The 18508-nt window shown below is 43.9% G+C and overlaps 1 protein-coding gene across 6 annotated transcripts in view; it reads left to right on the top strand.

Moving 5' to 3' along the window:
- ADRA1A (adrenoceptor alpha 1A) overlaps positions 1–16636 on the top strand; it is a 113004-nt gene extending 96368 nt beyond the window's left edge. For 3 of the 6 annotated variants that reach the window (XM_027549964.1, XM_027549962.1, XM_027549963.1), the window contains 3 exons: positions 9316–9701; positions 11046–11155; positions 14767–16636. In XM_027549964.1, coding sequence (XP_027405765.1) covers positions 9316–9701; positions 11046–11155; positions 14767–14962 — 692 coding nt within the window. In that variant the 3' untranslated portion in view covers positions 14963–16636. Of the gene's footprint in view, positions 1–9315; positions 9702–11045; positions 11156–11584; positions 11646–14766 lie in introns of all 6 variants that reach the window. The other 3 variants (XM_027549965.1, XM_027549966.1, XM_027549967.1) reach the window with 3 other exon arrangements.
- Positions 16637–18508: the final 1872 nt, after the last annotated feature.

Genomic DNA, 18508 nt, shown 5'->3' with positions numbered 1-18508 from the left:
AACCCGTTGCAGTATTTTTGCCTGGAAAAATCCATGGACAGAGGAGCCTGGTGGGCTACCATCCATGGGGTGGCAAAGAGTCAAACATGACTGAGCATGCACAAATATAGGCTAAGTGAGGTGTGCCAGGCAGAGGTACCACTTTTGCTCAGCACCTGGGAGGTAGGCTTGGCCATACCTTGGGTCTCCAAGACCACTGTGAGTAGCTGATAGAAGCTGAAGCCTTCTTCTCCAGAAAATGAATCTCTGCTCATACAAAGACTGCATTTCATTTCATGGGAAGTCTATTCATGGATCTTGGGTCGAGAGCACAGGGTTCCAGTTTGCAGTTAATCTGGCAGTGTTCTTAGAGATTTCTGTCCATTATTCCAGGGAGCTAACTTAAAGATTCTTGTCTGGCTGAGAATTGCATAAGGGTGGCCCCTGGATGAACCTCAGAAGGGCTCAGGCAAGTCACTGTGACACAGCCAAATCAGCCATCCAAGGTAGAACATCTGGTGGACTCCAGGGTGACAAAGAGATTGAGTCTGTGCTTATACTCTGATTCCAACAGCTTTTCTCCCAAACTTAGCTCAATGGGGCAAGAACTGTCTTCGTGGCCAGAAGATGCCAACCAATCTGGCTTGAATACTGCTTGGCACGGGAGCTCCTTGGCCTGGGGAACTGGCCACCTATTTATGTAACAGCTTGTGTCTCTCCCCTATTCATTGGATGCATACCAGCCACACTGGACTGTATACCACACACATGGAGAGACCGCTGGTTAGACAAAGAGAAACAATCAAGGGTTATTTTCTCCCATGGCCACATAACATTAGCTTCTCCTTGGGTGTCCATGTTTTTTTAATTGAAGTTATTTAAACTCCAGTTTTCAAAATGTGATACCCTTCCAAGTGTATCACAAATGTGTGAGCCCTTCCAAGACCATCACCACTGTTCTCCTTTCCAGTGTCTGAACATTGCAACTTTTAAATAGTGTAGTTATTGATGACACTGCTCTCCTCCCCCTTCTTTCTCATTATCTCTGCAAAACCTGTTGTCATTCTATGACCACAGTTGGACATATCGCCATCAATACTTCCCATGCCATCATGCGGTTGCCAAATGGCCCAGCAAATCGGGAGAAGAAATGGAAGAAACTGAGCAGAGTCTGGGTCTCTGGACCACAGATGAGCAGATAGTTTTATGGAAACCACTTTCTCTTCTCATCCGTACACTCTTCATCTGTTGTGGAGGGGTTGACAGTGCCTGCTAGGTTTCCTAGTTTCTGCCACTCTTCACATTCTAACATCCTGTGACTCCAGCTAATTAAAGCTTGTCATAACCTGATATCTCTCAAAGTTGTCATTAAGATGTCAGGTTTTCAGGTAGGTGAAACTAAGTGTAGAAACTGGAAGGCTAGAACCAAGAAGACTGACTCATGGCTTCCAACTTCTGTATTGAGTCCCCCTGATTCGACAGGAGCTGAACTCAAAAGGCACCTTCTAATTATCAGTGCTGAGTTGGAATTTGAGAACTTCTGGGTTTTTTGAATTTTTTAATTGGAGGAAAATTGCTTTACAATGTTGTGTTGGTTACTGCTGTACAACAGTGTGAATCAGCCATATGTATATATGTACATCTTCCCTCCTTCTTGGACAGCCAAGAGTTCAAACTAGTCAATCCTAAAGGAAATTAACCTTGAATATTCATAAGAAGGACTGATGCTGAAGCTGAAGCTTCATTTGGCCACCTGATGTGAAGAGCCGACTCACTGGAAATGACTCTGATGCTGGGAAAGACTGAGGACAAGAGGAAAAGGGGGTGACAGAAGATGAGATGGTTGGACGGCATTACCAACTCAACAGACACGAGTTTGAGCAAATTCCGGGAGATAGTGAAGGACAGGGAAGCCTGGTATACTGCAGTCCATGGGGTCACACAGAGTCGGATGAGACTGAGCAACTGAACAACAAACTCCTTCTTGAGCCTGTCTCTCTCTCCCCACCCCCCTCATCTCACCCCTTCTAGGTCATCACAGAGCACCAGGCTGGGTTCCCTGTGCTATACAGCAGCTTCCCACTAGCCATCTGTTTTACACTTGATAGTGTATATATGTCAATGCTACTTTTTCAGTTCATCCCACCCTCTCCTGAGAACTGCATTTTTATCCTCATGTATTTTAGAGAGAACTGGAACACTGATGGATAAAACACACTTAGGAGGCCAGTATTGGCAGGAAAACAGTTTTCTTTCTATGGGGACCATTGAGAACAAACTGCTGTAACTTTGTAGCTAAAATGTGACTATAGTGTAGCCTTCACTGGGATGGGTCCTGGTATCTTCCACAATAAGCCTACAGATGAGCCCCAGATCAGAAACCAAAAGCGAAATGCTTCCAATGGAGAGGACATCGAGTGAGACTTAAGTGCATCATTTGAAATCATCAGTTTCTATTTCTCCTTGGTATCTAGAGCCCTCGACAATGGAAAGGAGGATAGTGAATCTCCAAGGGTGAAGATGTAGATGGTGTTGAGGGGATAAACTCAGGCTCTTCCCGTCTCAGTCTGGCCAAGTTTTAGTCAACCAGAGTGTTTGGATGAACCCGAAAATAGTCAGAAATTCTGCAGCAGGACCTAATCATGGAGGAAAGTCAGTGCATGAAAGAGTCTCTAGAGGCTTGGGGATTTTCCAAAGTTCGGGAATTCAGTGAAGCAAATTCACATGCAAGGGATGACCCGACCTGCAGGGGGAGGAGTTCCGGGAATTAAGCCGGAAGCTGTTTGTGTTTCTTGCAGCAGAATCTGAACAAAAATTGTTGAAGTGCCCAGTATACCTATGATGACAAGAGAAATAGAAGACCCCGTGTTCTTATGGGTAATTCAAATGTCTGGCTCCTCCTGTGGAGCATGGTGAGAAAAATTAGAGTATTAGATACCAGTTAATTGCAGTAAGGTAAAGCAGATAGTGGAGAAAGCCATGACAAACCGCTCCAGTATTCTTGCCTGGAGAATCCCATGGACAGAGGAGTCTGGTGGGCTACAGTTCATGCAGTTGCAAAGAGTTGGACACGACTGAGTGATGAACACACAAATCAGATAGTGTAAGGACAGCCCAAAGAACACCAGAGTTTTGAGCAGAAACTCTGCCAAAATGAAAGAGACAACAGAAGGAAGGCAGGGGCATGATGAGAAATAAGGGCTATGGCTGTGAGGCAGAGAAGAAGCCAGGCCACACTATGAAGCAGTGATAGGGGAGACAGGGAGGATTATTCAGTCAGTCAAGAAATTCATTCAGCCATTCATTCAGCAAAAATGAGGAGGATGCTTTCCTCAGTGGTTCTGTGGTAAAGAATCCACCTGACAATGCAAGAGGCACTGATTCGATCCCTGGGTGGGGAGGATCCCCTGGAGGGAGAAATGGCAACCCACTCCAGTGTTCTTGCCTAGGGAATCCCATGGACAGAGGAGCCAGGTGGGCTACAGTTCATGGAGTTGCAAGAGTTGGACACAGTTTAGTGACTAAACAAGAACTTTGAAACACCAGCATTGTGCTGGGTTCTGGAGCTCTATGAGCAAGAACTGACACGGTTCCTGCTAAAAGGGAGTTTTCATCCTAGTGACTGGGTCCAGAGATGTCTGTCCCTAAACCAGGCAGATTCAATCCTGGTGCTCCATGCCATGATGGGTAGACAACAAAGAGAATCATGATCAAGCTTCCTGATCTAAAAAACATCATCATCATCGAGAAGAAAGTGAAGTTGGGAAAAGAAATTGTGAGAAATTCAGAAAAGATGATGCCTGAGCAGAAAGCTTTGAGCAGAAGAAGGGATCCTGAGATGAGAGCACCCTGATGGGGACCACGAAACAACAGCTCTTTTCCAAGCCTGATGACAGCTCAATCTTCTCTTCCTAGAGAGGAAAAATGAAGGGAAGAAAGAGATCCAAAGATGTGAATAAGGGACTTCCCTGTGGTCCAGTGGCTAAGAATCTGCCTAACAACACAGGAGACTCAGGTTGGATCCCTGGTCAGGAAACTAAGATCCCACAAGCCTTTGGAGCAACTAAGCCCATGTGCCACAACTAGAGAGTCCATGGGGTGCAACGAAAGATCCCACATAGTGCAATGAAGATCCTGAGCGCCATAACTAAGACTCAACACAGCCAAATAAATAAATGAGTGCAATTTTTAAAAAAGATGTGAATAATATGAAGAAGTTTGGAAAGAAGCCCTGTACTGTCTTCTTTTAACTTTTGGAAAGCATTTGAAGGAAATACAGTTAGGAGTCTCTCTCCGAACCCCAGTTCAGTTCAGTTCAGTCGCTCAGTTGTGTCTGACTCTTTGCAACCCCATGAAGTGCAGCACGCCAGGCCTCCTTGTCCACCATCAACTCCTGGAGTCTACCTAAACTCATGTCCATTGAGTCGGTGATGCCATCCAACCATCTCATCCTCTGTCATCCCCTTCTCCTCCCGTCCTCAATCTTTCCCAGCATCAGGGTCTTTTCAAATGAGTCAGCTCTTCGCATCAGGTGGCCAAAGTATTGGAGTTTCAGCCTCAACATCAGTCCTTCCAATGAACACCCAGGACTGATCTCCTTTAGGATGGACTGGTTGGCTCTCTCTGCAATCCAAGGGATTCTCAAGAGTCTTCTCCAACACCACAGTTCAAAAGCATCAATTCTTCGGCGATCAGCTTTCTTTATAGTCCAACTCTCACATCCACACATGACCACTGGAAAAACCATAGCCATGACTAGACAGACCTTTTTTGGCAAAGTAATGTCTCTGCTTTTTAATATGCTGTCTAGGTTGGTCATAGCTTTCCTTCCAAGGAGTAAGCGTCTTTTAATTTCATGGCTGCAGTCACCATCTGCAGTGATTTTGGAGCCCCCAAAAAATAAAAGTCAGCCACTGTTTCCACTGTTTACCCACCTATTTGCCATGAAGTGATGGGATCAGATGCCATGATCTTATTTTTATGAATGTTGAGTTTTAAGTCAACATTTTCACTCTCCTCTTTCACTTTCATCAAGAGGCTCTTTAGTTTTTCTTCACTTTCTGCCATATGGGTGGGGTCATCTGCATATCTGAGGTTATTGGTATTTCTCCCAGCGATCTTGATTCCAGCTTGTGCTTCATCCAGCCCAGCATTTCTGATGATGTACTCTGCACATAAGTTAAATAAGCAAGGTGACAATATACAGCCTTGACATAGTCCTCTCCCAATTTGGAATCAGTCTGTTCTTCCATGTCCAGTTCTAACTGTTTCTTCCTGACCTGCATATAGATTTCTCAAGAGGCAGGTCAGGTGGTCTGGTATTCCCATCTCTTTCAGAATTTTCCACAGTTTATTGTGATCCACACAGTCAAAGGCTTTGGCATAGTCATTAAAGCAGAAATAGATATTTTTCTGGAACTCTCTTGCTTTTGATCCAGCGGATGTTGGCAATTTGATCTCTGGTTCCTCTGCCTTTTCTAAAACCCCAGTTGGAAGCTACCAAAAGACAATCACCTGAAAGGGAGGATGAAAGACTGCAGGGAGGAGAAATGGGTCCCGTGACCTGCCTCTGTGGAGTTGTCAGATTGGGCATGGGCACATTGTGCTAGGTTTAGACACATCTAGGTGTTGTCACACACCTGATGGGATAAACCAAGTGGTTCATTTATGGGAGAGCCTCTGATCCAGAAGAATCTCCCGTTCACTGTCTTAAAAGCCAATATCAAGAGATTTGCTATAATTAGCAAGACAGTATTTCTGCAGGGTTAAAACACGACTGTCTTTAAAATCTAGGTATAAATTCATTTTAACCATCTCCTTTCTCATCCTATGGGTTTCCCTGGTGGCTCAGATGGTAAAGAATCAGGCTGCCATGTGGGAGATCCGGGTTCAATTCCTGGGTCAGGAAGATGCCCTGGTGAAAGGAATGGCTACCTGCTCTAGTATCCTTGCCTGAAGAATTCCATGGACAGAAGAGCCTGGTGGGCTTCAGTCCATGGGGTCGCAAAGAGTCGGACGTGACTAAGAAACTAACACATTTATACTTTCTCCTTTATCATCCTATGCCTCAGCTGCCACCAGGAAATGGGTATTTTGAGCAGGGCACCTGAAGGAAAGGACTGATATTTATCTCTGAAGCTGTGGACATAACAGGAAGGCCAGAGTAGCCTGGCTTTGTAAGGAGACTTCAAAGGAGGGAAGAGGAATAGGAGGAAATGGACTGAAAGGAAATGTTGAGATGTCTTAATGCAGAACAGGACTCTGTGAATACAAAGAGTGTCCCTGAAGAAATTATGGGAAACTCCAAGAATCTGAAATCATCTCACTAGCATTAGCGTTCAGAATTCACATATTTTTTTTTATTTTTCTCTTAACTTAAATTCTTCAAATAAGGGACACATACTCCCCTCTCTAGCTGATTTACAGAAGAGTGAAATTCCCAGACAAGGTAATTTCAGGCATGCCCTGCTCATATATCCTAATTAAGCCCAACCCAAGGCCTGCCTTGAGAAGAGAGTCCCCTTAATCCTATCACTGTTGCTATTTGGAAGAAATATGGAACAACATATAGGCATCATAATTAAGATGGATTTTTCTGGAACTGACCACATTCATAAGAATCCCCATTCATGTTCATATTAGCTGCTTTTTTCACCTCTAAGATTAAGTTTGAGAAACCATCTTTCTAGTTTAATTCCCTCAACTGTACCCTTTATCATTGTCCATACATCATCCTCATTCTCTAGATATGCATTATTCTAATGTATTTTCAGATATGATAAAGGAACATAGGCCCTAAAGTCAGACTTCCCAGTTTCAAATCCCAGCTAACCCTCTGCCTGTGTGACTTTAGTTGAATTATTCTATCTCATTAAATCACAGTTTCTTAATTTGTAAAATGGGGATGTTGATATGGATCATATAACTTTTATTTTTATTAGAATACATTAACAGTTGATTTATAGTGTGTTAGTTTCAAATGTACAGCAAAGTGAATCAGTTTTACATAGATCCACTCTTTTGTAAATTCTTTTCCCATATAGGTATTTTCCCATACCGAGTGTTAAGTAGACTTCCCTGTGCTATACAGTAGGAATCGTATGACTCTTGATGTTACTCAGTTCAGTTCAGTTCAGTCGCTCAGTCGTGTCCGACTCTTTGCGACCCCATGAATTGCAGCACGCCAGGCCTCCCTGTCCATCACCAACTCCTGGAGTTCACTCAAACTCACGTCCATCGAGTCAGTGATGCCATCCAGCCATCTCATCCTCTGTCGTGCCCTTCTCCTCCTGCCCCCAATCCCTCCCAGCATCAGCGTCTTTTCTAAAGAGTCAACTCTTCACGTGAGGTGGCCAAAGCACTGGAGTTTCAGAGGTGATTAAATTTATGTAGACTGTTTAGTACAGAGCCTGGCTCAAACCAGACACTCAATATGAGTACATTGTATTATAACTATAGGAAAATGTTAAAAGCTTTGGAGATAAAGAATAATACTTTCCCACTTAACAACCATCATCTCTGTATGTGCCTGTATGTGTTTTAATTTCTTTGAGACACATTGAATTTAACAGGGAATATGCTTCAGAGACAAAAAATACTCTCATCAATCATTGTACCATTTTGCCTTCTTTGGTTCTGCAATATTTAACTTTACTCTTTGTTTATATTTATGAGATTCTCCACTAAATTTCAGGGCACTGTTTGCCAGAGTAGATTTCTAAGCCTATCCATCAGTTTGTCATGACTCTGATGGATCTCTAGAGCAGAGAGAAAAAGAAAGACATAAAATCAAGATCTTTATGAGGCTGAAGCAAAAGAAAAAAATTGTGCAGAAAATAAATAACACTGGGCTAGCAGTTCTATATCTCTTTATCTATCACTGTATTAGTACATAGCTATTAAGTTTGTGACAACCACCTTAATCATTGTTTTTTTCATTTGGAAATTGAGTAATTGAATAAAATAACCTCTAAGACTGTTCGCACGGCGCTTCCCTGGTGGCTCAGGTGGTAAAGAATCTGCCTGCAATGCAGAAGACACTGGTTCAATCCCAGGGTCGGGAAGATCCCCTGGAGAAGGAAATGGCAGCCCCCACTCTAGTATTCTTGCCTGGAGAATTCCATGGACAGAGGATCCTGGTGGGCTACAATCTGTGAGATCACAAACAGTAGGATACGACTGAGCGACTAACACTTTAACACTGTTCCCACTTTAAGATAACTTGGTTTTGCCATTTTGCATCCAGGAGCTATGGGATAGTTATTATGTAGACGTAAAGAGACCTGAAACTTGATTCCTGCTGGGTAAGTTAAAGGATGACTTGAGTAGGTAAAGAGGACAGTAAAGGTCATTTTGGACATCTGGACCCAAAAAAAATGAGCAGTGACTTGGAGAAAATTTTGTAGTGTGTCTGTTTACAGTGGAAGTATTAATGTTAGAAAGCTAGAGTAGGTTTAGCACTGGAAAAGACCCTGCATGTCAAGCTCTTAAGAAGCATTTGGCTGCTATTGGAGCATTTTGAGCAGGTGAGTATACTGCAATATCAAAAGGCATCGTCAGAGAAAAAAATCACTGGTCAAAGTTGACAAAGCCAATAGTTTGTAAATTTGAGATTCTCATTAGAAAATACTTCTCCAACATTCAGGAGAGAAAAAGATTCAAATTATTAATATTTAGGCTGTACTTGTATAATATACTGCATGTATGCTCAGTTGCTCACTCATATCCGACTCTTTGCGACCCTATGGACTGTAGTTTGCCAGGCTCCCCTGTCTGTGGGATTCTCCACGCAAGGATACTGGATTGGATTGCCATGCCTTCTTCCTCTTATGTCTCCTGCTTTGGCAGACAGGTTCTTTACCACTAGCGCCACCTGGGAAGCCCGTATAATACTGCATCAAAGAACAAAAGAACAATTCAGGTGATCTTATTTTAATATGAATGTTTGGATGAATTTCAACTTAGTTTTAAATTCAAGCAAAACAATTTGCATATATAGACTCAGGCTCCATCTCATGTTTTCATGATTTAAAGCTTCCTAGTGGACATCAAGTGATATTTCATCACTAAGAACCAGTGCAGCCCTATCCTTTGGGTCTTTTCCCGTAAACGATATTGCTCATTTGGAGCAATATCAAAAGCCAAGTGTGAATGGCTTTTGAGGATATTATCAAGGATGTGATCAGTCAAATCTGAAAACTCAGATGCATTTGGGATCATTTGGAGCTTTTTCGAGATCCGATAAAGGTGTTTGTTGGAGGGTTTGCTTTATTTTCCTAGCCAAGTGGCCCATTGACTTGCAAATAACACGTATGAATCTCTTGTGTTTTCTTCCAGGGTCTTTCTTTCCTGATTTCAGGCCCTCAGAAACCGTTTTTAAAATAGCATTTTGGCTCGGTTACCTAAACAGCTGCATCAACCCCATTATATACCCATGCTCCAGTCAAGAGTTTAAAAAGGCCTTTCAGAATGTCTTGAGAATCCAGTGTCTGCGACGAAAGCAGTCCTCCAAACACACCCTGGGCTACACGCTGCACGCACCCAGCCACGTCCTGGAGGGACAGCACAAGGACCTGGTTCGCATTCCGGTGGGATCTGCAGAGACCTTCTATAAGATCTCCAAGACGGATGGGGTCTGTGAATGGAAAATTTTCTCTTCCCTACCCCGCGGATCTGCCAGGATGGCGGTGGCCAGAGACCCATCAGCCTGCACCACTGCCCGGGTGAGAAGTAAAAGCTTTTTGCAAGTGTGCTGTTGCCTGGGGCCCTCGACCCCCAGTCATGGAGAGAATCATCAGATTCCGACCATTAAGATCCACACCATCTCCCTCAGTGAAAATGGGGAGGAAGTCTAAAGGACAGGAAAGGTCAGAAGGATGGGAGGGTGATCTTAGGTACCCACTCTCCACTTCCTTCTGGGAAGGCCAGTTCACGTTCCGTGGATGCTGAGACACAGCCAGTAAACCAGGGACCATCTGGGAATGGGCTGGGGAGGAGAGCTGACTCTGGGGCAGAGGTAGGGCTTAGAGACGAGAGAGGATGTCCTACCACCATCCAGTTCACTATGATGAGAAACAGCATTTCCTTGAGGCTAATGCTCTCTGGGTCATTCTCTGAGCCTGCTTTCTACGCCTGTCCCTTTCAACGACAAACACCATGGGAAACAGAATTTCATACACAATCCAAAAGACGATAAATATAGGATTATGATTTCATCATGAATATTTTGAGCATGCACTCTAAGTTTGGAGCTATTTCTTGATGGAGTGAGGGGATTTTATTTCCAGGCTAAACTTGCTGAAAGCCACGTTGGATTTTTATGGAGAGAAGGCCTGGAGAGGAAGAGCCTTAAGATGGTGGCCAATATCCAGACGCATTATTTTTAGAGCAAGTTTTACAGTCCACCCTTTCTCAGTTTGGGTGAAACTTGACAGTGAGATTTTATTTACCTTTTGCTGCTGCTTGACAGGATACTGCTCCCAATTCCCTAAGGATGAGGGTGAGGGGTACTCATTATGCCAATGGTCATCTGCACTTGGGTATAGAGAGTGTTGAAAGAACCAGTTGGGAAAAGGATGGCTTTTCCTGGTGGAAGACAGTAAGGATGAGAGTCAGTTCTTCAAATTCTATGGACAGAATTCCATTAAGTGGTTCCAAGATCAGGTGGAGGAAGGCTTCTTGTGTAACATATTTAAAGATCAAGAGTTTGGGGTGGGGTGGGTGCTACTTTCAAGCTAAGATAGAGGCTGCAAAATTACTCCACAGCCTTTTCAACATGGCATAGAAAGGCTTTTCTTGGCAAATCACTTACCTTTTCCAGAATTCCATTATGAAAATCCAGGGCATATAATATTTTGAATAGCATATCACCACTGCCGTTTTTTCTCAGCTGCTTCACTGCTGCATAATGAGTAAGGTCCATGGTCCCCAGGGCGCATGGAACATGCCAGAATGAGCCTGATGATTCAAGTACCTCCTTCCTGAACTCTGAAAGATACACTTAGGAAAATGCTTTCTGGTCACTTTAAGCCCATCAAAAACAGAAGTTTGCAAATTGTTTTTGACAGAAGCCTGTTTATGCTGAGAAAAGATCCAGTTGCCCATTTATTGAACCTGTTCCCACTTTTTACAAGAACTTGGGGGAGGAGCTGTTTTTTGCTTCTGAATATCAAAGTTGGTAAGCCTCATAAATTCAATATATTACAAAGATACAGATGGTGACAATCTGTAAAAACTAAAGTATTTTCACATTCCACAATAGGAATTTACAAGATTTATGTTTTTGAAATAATGCTTGACTAGAATCACTGGTCTAAAACTTCTAACCATTTCTATGGTCTATTTCCCCTATTTGGGGTAATTCCCTCTAAGAATTTTAAAACAGATTATTGCCTTTTTAATTTTTCATTTATTTATTTATTTATTTTTGCCACCTCACATGGCTTGCAGGATCTTAGTTCCCTGACCAGGGATTGAACCCAGGTCCTTGGCAGTGAGTGTGCAGAGTCTTAACCACTGGACCACCAGGGAATTTCCCATTACAGACATTATTTAACCTTCACTGCAAAGGTAGTGGCACCATCATCTTTTCCTTCTTTCCTTGCAGCAAAGTGATAATTTCCTGAAATCCTTCTGAAAGGCTAATTTGTTGCATACTGCCATGGAAGGTATGTTTGCACATCAGTTGGAGTTTGGTTTTTGGTTGTGTTTTGATGTAGAATGTTACTGCTTTCTCAGTCCTTTCTGGAAAGTGTCTCATTGTTGTCCAGTTAGACACTCTGCCTTTCGCTTGTAACTTAGACTCTGGCAGTAGATGCTGGCTGGATTTCTAGACTCTTCTGGTCTGTTTGCACATCTTACAATGGCTCTTCCAGATGTGGGTGTCATATTGTGCATGGAGACATGCGGGAAGGACTTGACTACATAAACCTCTCTTCAGTTTCATTGTTGAGAAGAACTTCTTTTAGGATCTGAATTTTTAAAACTACTTACACCAGGCTCACCCTTATAGGAAGAACAACTCCATGAAAAGAAGGGTAACAGTTTTTCTTCACCAGAATATGACTCCATGTTTGAGCTGGTCTTTAAACACCTCTAGAGACAAATTTAAATTTTAAATACTAAAAAGCTTAGGATCATCAGAAAACTAGCCTTAATGCCACTTCTAATCAAAGACAACAATTTGAAAACCTTCCGGTCATCAGATAAAATCCATGACAATTGTATTCATGTAAAACTATCCATAAATAATTGTCTGCTACACGCTTCTCCATCCCCAAGCCCTCCAGGGAGGCAAACTTTAACATTTTTTTCCTTTCCCATGACTTGATATTAGGTATAAACACACCAGTTTTATGAAAAATTGATAATGTCACCCAAGACTTAGTCAAAGTGGGATAAACAATACACGAGTTATTTTTTTACTCATCCACAAAAATCTCTGTACCTTGGAGCATGCCAAAAACTCTCTAAAATTGTCACAGTTAAACAAATGATCGTCATATTTATACTCACATGTTTACTGCTTCTATTTGGAGTTTGGAGAATGTACCCAGAGTAACAGTGATCAAAATATCTTCTCTAATGTGTTATAAAAAGCAGTTGCTTTTAGGATTGTCTAAACATCAGCAAAAAATCAACTTGACATTATGGGATAGGTGAAACTTGAGTTTCTTCTGCAATTCAAATCGCATGCATTAAGAGAGACCTTGAATCTCTTTATTCAGGAATTGCCCCAGACCTTTGCAAGAATTTCAGAAAAGCATTTTATGTGTTACGCTTTCTTCATTTTACCTCCCATAAGGGAGGTCTCAGCCAATACTGCTTCTGCCTATAATCATTTGGGGTCTGCTAATACTCTCCAAAAGGCTTCTAATGCTCTTGCCAGCTACTTGGATTGGTCCATCCATAGTGGACAGTGTTATTTGGGTAAACAAATATTTTCTTAAGGTTTTCTTCTTAGGTGTTACTATGTGCCAAGCATTGGCAGAACATTTCACATCCATAGTCTCTAAAGGTCATAGCAGTTCTACTGTTCTTATTTGGAGCCAAGAAATGAGATAGTTAAATGTGATTAATGATTCACCCAAGGCCAAGGAGGAACCATGATTTGATCCTGGGTCTTCCAAACCCTAATGTCTACATGTTTTCCACCAACACCTCAGCCTCATAAGTAGTAAACGTCAAAGCCCCCAAATTGGAGTTGGATATGCTGATGATACTAAACCATTTTTGTCATTGTTATTGTTCAGTTGCTAAGTCGTATATGACTCTTTGCGACCCCATGGGCTAGCCCACCAGGCTCCTTTGTCCATGGGATTTCCCAGACAAGAATACTGGAGTGGGTTGCCGTTTCCTCCTCCAGGGGATCTTCCTGGATCATGGATGGAATCCGTGTCTCCTGCATTGGCAGACGGATTCTTTACCACTGAACCACCGGGGAAGCCACTGTACTCAAACTTTGAATGTTTTGTTTCTTCGGGATTTGCTTCCAATTAATCTCAATAAATATGCCGCCAATTTTCCAGCCCAGCCAAACCCAAGAGCAGGTCGTAATTGTAAGGCTGTGGCACCTACAATTCTAACTGTCAAACTGCAGCACTTTTGTAGGGTATTGTGACCTGGAATGTGGCTTTGCGTGAAGGACAAATTATATCAAACTGGGTGAAGGCAGACATGTAAGAGAAGGCAGAAGAGGCTGCCTTGGCTTAGAACAGCAAACACATTTGTGGACACAAAACACATTGTGCAATGTGTTGAAGTTATTGACAACCAGCCACAATTCATCAGCACGCTTTCAGGAAGTACAGTGAAGTCGCTCAGTTGTGTCTGACTCTTTTCGACCCCATGGACTGTAGCCTATCAGGCTCCTCCATCCATGGGATTTTCCAGGCAACAATGCTGGAGTGGATTGCCATTTCCTTCTCCAGGGGATCTTCCCAACCCAGGAATCGAACCCGGGTCTCCCACTTTGCAGGCAGACGCTTTACCGTCTGAGCCACCAGGGAAGCTATAGCTCCCCCACCTTTTTTTTTTTTTTTCAGGAAGTATAGCCCTTTTTAAAATAAATAAAAAATAAATACAATATCACTTTCTTTCACCTGTACTCCAAAAATAATTTTTTTGAGTTGGAGAGAGATAAGGAATTAGAGGTAGTTCACCAGGAATTATAGAGTCCAAAGAGTATGTCAAACATGTGAATTTCATGTCTGTCTCCAGGAGGAAATGGTTCAGAATGCTGGTCTTCAAGTACCCAGAGACCTGGGCAGTCTTTGAAAATGAAGACTCAGTTGGTAGCTATAGCTACTTCTTAGATGTCATCCTCTTGCTTCTGGATTTCACAAATGAAAACTTTTAAGTCCTGAGCATCTTGGTTACCCCCACCCCACCCCCAAAATGAACCATCATGCAGACCTTCTGGCCCCATAAGTTTCATGATTACGGCCTGGGAGTTAGAACATGCTAGGAACTCTTTGCTTGGGCAGGTAATTATTCGCTCTTTAATCATGGCTACTTAATCACAGCTTGACAAATGTTTTCACTTGCTTCGGGGGCTGTTTCTGCTCAGATCGTCCTGCCAGAAGAGACGCTGCCTCTGTGTATGAGTACTTGTTCACTTAATTAAGGAGAGAGCTCTGCTCGTCAGCGAGGGGAGAAGGGAGCCCAAGCACATGGAAGGCAAACTCTGCAAGCAAAACCAGGCAGACTAAAAAAGAAGGCAGCAGTGGTAAATATGGTGGCATCCGACGTGTGCTCATTTGTTACTCTGATTTCTTTTTACACTACTAGGACTTTTAACCAACAAACTAGCTGCACACAGCTCTGGTGGAGCTCCGGTTGGAACACTGTTGACATCTGCTCCCTGTCTGCAAACTGTACTGTGTGGAGCAGGGCTGAGCCCAGGCTGCTGTGGGGTCCATCAGCTTCCAAAAGCAATGGCAGAAGTGAGGGCCTCTGGCCCTCCAAGTCCCTGCAAGATGAGTAAGTGCAGATGACTGTGATGGGGCTAGGCTGTCAAGAGCAAGCTGGAATTTGAGCAGAGGATGCCGGATCTTGCCAGCGATCCTGTCAGCATTGCCTCTTTCCCTCTTACCCAGACCTCAATGTCACAGGGGCTGTGGATGGATCTTGTCTGCTCTGTACAGGAAAAGATCATGTCTTGGCTACTGCAGCATGAACTACTGAGTCTTCTACCTCGAAGGAAGGTCATAGCATTGGAGGAGGAGGAAGACTTACCCTGGACATTGCTCAAAGCTGTTCAGTAATGCATTCCTGCAACTACTCAGCAGGAAACTTCCCTAAAGCTGTTGTTGATTCATTTCCAAAGACAAAACAACTGTCTTTTTCTTCTACTTGTGGCTCAGGAGTCACTATGTTACTTGCCCTCCATAGCATAGTCAACGTGGCATGTCATGAGCTAGAAATGATTATTGCGAAACTATGAGGAGTCCATATTTAATTAGGTTATAACGTCTGAGGACAAATTTGTACTATATTTGGGAGGGGGGGCGGGAAATGAAGGCTCTGATCTATTAGAAAGTTTGAATACAATAATTGCAATCTGATGTGATGGGCTTCCGCAGTGGCTCAGTGGTAAAGAATATGCCTGCAATGCAGGAGACACTGGTTCAATCCCTGGGTCAGGAAGATCCCCTGGAGAAGGGCATGGCAACCCACTCCAGTATTCTTGCCTGGAGAATTCCATGGACAGAGGGATCTGGAGGGCTATGGTCCATGGGATCACAAAGAGTTGGATACAATTGAAGCATGCATGCACATTCTAATGTGATAGAAAAGAAACTACAGACAGTCCCAACAGAAGTTTAATATTTTCTTCTATTTATGTATTTCATACGAGTCCAAAGTACGTTTGCATATCTCGAGTCCTACCCCGTGAAGTAGGAAGAGAAAAAAGGAATTATGTTTATTAGCATATAAAGAGCCAAGGTGGGGGATGACGTTAAGCTGAGGATTTCTTTGAATATCTTCAAATCCAGCCTCTGACTTCTTTTTCCCAGATGCCTTCAATATCCCCAAGGTCCACTGTGTTTCTCAAGACCCTGACATTCACATTTCACTCACTCACCTCTGAGCCGTATTTTCAGCTCTGTTTGTACCTTCTCTCCCACTGTATCTCTGCTGGTGGCTGGGCCGATCAAGATTGTTCTGGGGGCTGAGTGCATATTTGTCTAGGCTTCTCTCATTGGCTAAAAGACAAGCAGATGTTATTCTGCTCATTCTCCCTAGATAGGCAGCAGCAGAGCTAAGGAAATAAGCAGGGCAGGAGGGGCTCTTGGCTTCCTCAACGTGGTGACCTGTCAGGAAAAGACAGCAGTGACTGACACCTTAAGGACTTCAGGAATGCTAAAGTCCCAGAGAGAGTTTTGGGAATGTTCATTTTCCTGTGAGCCTGAGAGTTGTATACACCATGATCATCACCATCAGCAAGTTGTTCACTTCTTCTCCTGCACCAGGCCCTGCATTTGGCACAAAAAGAAAAAGAAAATACAGAAAGGCACAGACAGTCCCCAGCTTGTGATCTGGGTGTGTTCCAAACTCATCTGTTGCATTTTTCCAAGAGGCATTGTTATAAATGGGGGTGGGGAAGGATGTTCTCCGATGAACCAAAAACAAAAAATAAAAACCTATTTCATATACACCTGGGGTTGGCCAACATTTTCTGCAAATGGCTAGATAGTAAATAATTTTGGCATTGTGGGCAATACAGTCTCTGTCACACATTCTTCTTCCTTTGAAATTTTTTGTGGGGAGGGGAGACCCTCTAAACATGTACAAACCATTCTTAGTCCACAGACTGTACCAAGAAAAACAAAATAACAGCAGACCATGGGCCATAGTTTTCTATCCTTGATCTCTGCCATCACTTGTTTACAGCGTAGTACAAACAATGTTAAGCATTGGATTTGGTTGTTCAACAGCAAGTTTTGTTTTGTTTTGTTTTTAATGTTCAATTGCCACATCTACACTTGATTACATTAGCATCTCCAAACTGTACGAGTTGTTAAGTAAAGTGACAGCGTTCACGTTCAGGGCTGGAGCCTGCTCCAGTATGACCCGCCCACCCAAAAGATACACTCCAGTCTGTCATTGTGATTTTCAATCTCCACTCCCACTGCTCTATTCTGCAGAGCCAGCAGTTCAGCAGAAGCCCAGGGCCATCCACAGGGGTCTTTTTAGCTCTTCCCCTCATTGGAAAACTACTCCAGCACAGTCTGGCCAACTCTGAGAGCAGCAACAGCCAACCACAGCCACTTGACTAAGGCCAATGTGAAGTTCCTCCCAGACTGCTGGAGGCTGCTGTAGGGAGGTCCTCACTTGGCTCCATAGGGAGGCCTCCTGACCACAGCACAAGTACCCGGGCAATTAGGGGTCTGCTACTGGAGCTCACCAGGACCTGGGGTCCACAGGAGGTGCTGGACAGGCAAGGAGGTCAAACAAGTCAATCCTAAAGGAAATAGAACCTGAATATTCATTGGAAGGACTGATGCTGAAGCTGAAGCTCCAATACTTTGGCCACTTGATGCGAAGAGCTGACTCATTGGAAAAGACCCTAATACTGGGAAAGATTGAGGGCAAGAGGAGAAGGGGGCAACAGAGGATGAGATGGCTGGATGGCATCACTGACTCGATGGACATGAATTTGAGCAAGTTCCAGGAGTTGGTGATGGACAGTGAAGCCTGGTGTGCTGCAGTCCATGGGGTTACAAAGAGCTGGACACGACTAAATGACTGAACAATTTACCAACAGGAGCTCTCCTCCTCCTCCTCTGCCCACCTCCCCTTTCCTCCCCTCCCCGCTCCCCCTCCTCCTTTTCCTCTCTTCCTTTTTGTTTAAGTCTGAAATGACCTAACTAGACTCAAAATGGCGTTACTATGGAAACATATTTAGCCCTCCCCTGGGATAACAGAGCTCTATTTTTCTGAGCTGGTGCCTTATGGGAGGGGTTTCCTTTCCATCCCCTCCAATTCTGATAGGCAGTGGGGGGAGAAAGACAGTCTCAGCTGGAAACAAGGTGTGCAGTTCCCTTGGTCCAGGACAGAGTGTGCATAGTGCTAAGAGATGAGACTTGGCAGAGATAGGGATGGGATACGGCAGGGGGCAGAACTGATGGGGAAGGACCTGGGAGCGTGGAGACCCATCAGTCATAAACAACACTGCCAGCGGCAGGCATAGAATGGAGGACTGGGCAGACAGTGCTCCTGCTTGGCAGCTTCCTTTGCCTCCTCCCAGCCCTGTCTATCTTCACCCTCTCCCTTCTTTTCTTCCCCTGTCCTTCCTCATCACGTCCTCTTTCTCCATCATTCCACCCTCCACCTCTTGTGAAATTTACGAGCAGTGATGTTGGAGTGGGTGCCCTTACTCTAGAGGGTGCCAGTTCCCATGGGGTACAGTGCTGGCAAGCTGGCGCTTCCCTCAGCTGCTGCACCCCTCCCACAGCAGACCTCCACCTTCCAGTGAGTCCAGGGCAGGAGAGGCCCCCAGTCTGAGAGCACAGGGGAAGCCTCCCCA

The sequence above is a fragment of the Bos indicus x Bos taurus genome, chromosome 8 (assembly GCF_003369695.1).
Source record: "Bos indicus x Bos taurus breed Angus x Brahman F1 hybrid chromosome 8, Bos_hybrid_MaternalHap_v2.0, whole genome shotgun sequence".
In the NCBI taxonomy this organism is placed as follows: domain Eukaryota; kingdom Metazoa; phylum Chordata; class Mammalia; order Artiodactyla; family Bovidae; genus Bos; species Bos indicus x Bos taurus.
Note: the sequence above shows the minus strand (reverse complement) of the source record. Positions and strands in the feature narration are given on the sequence as shown.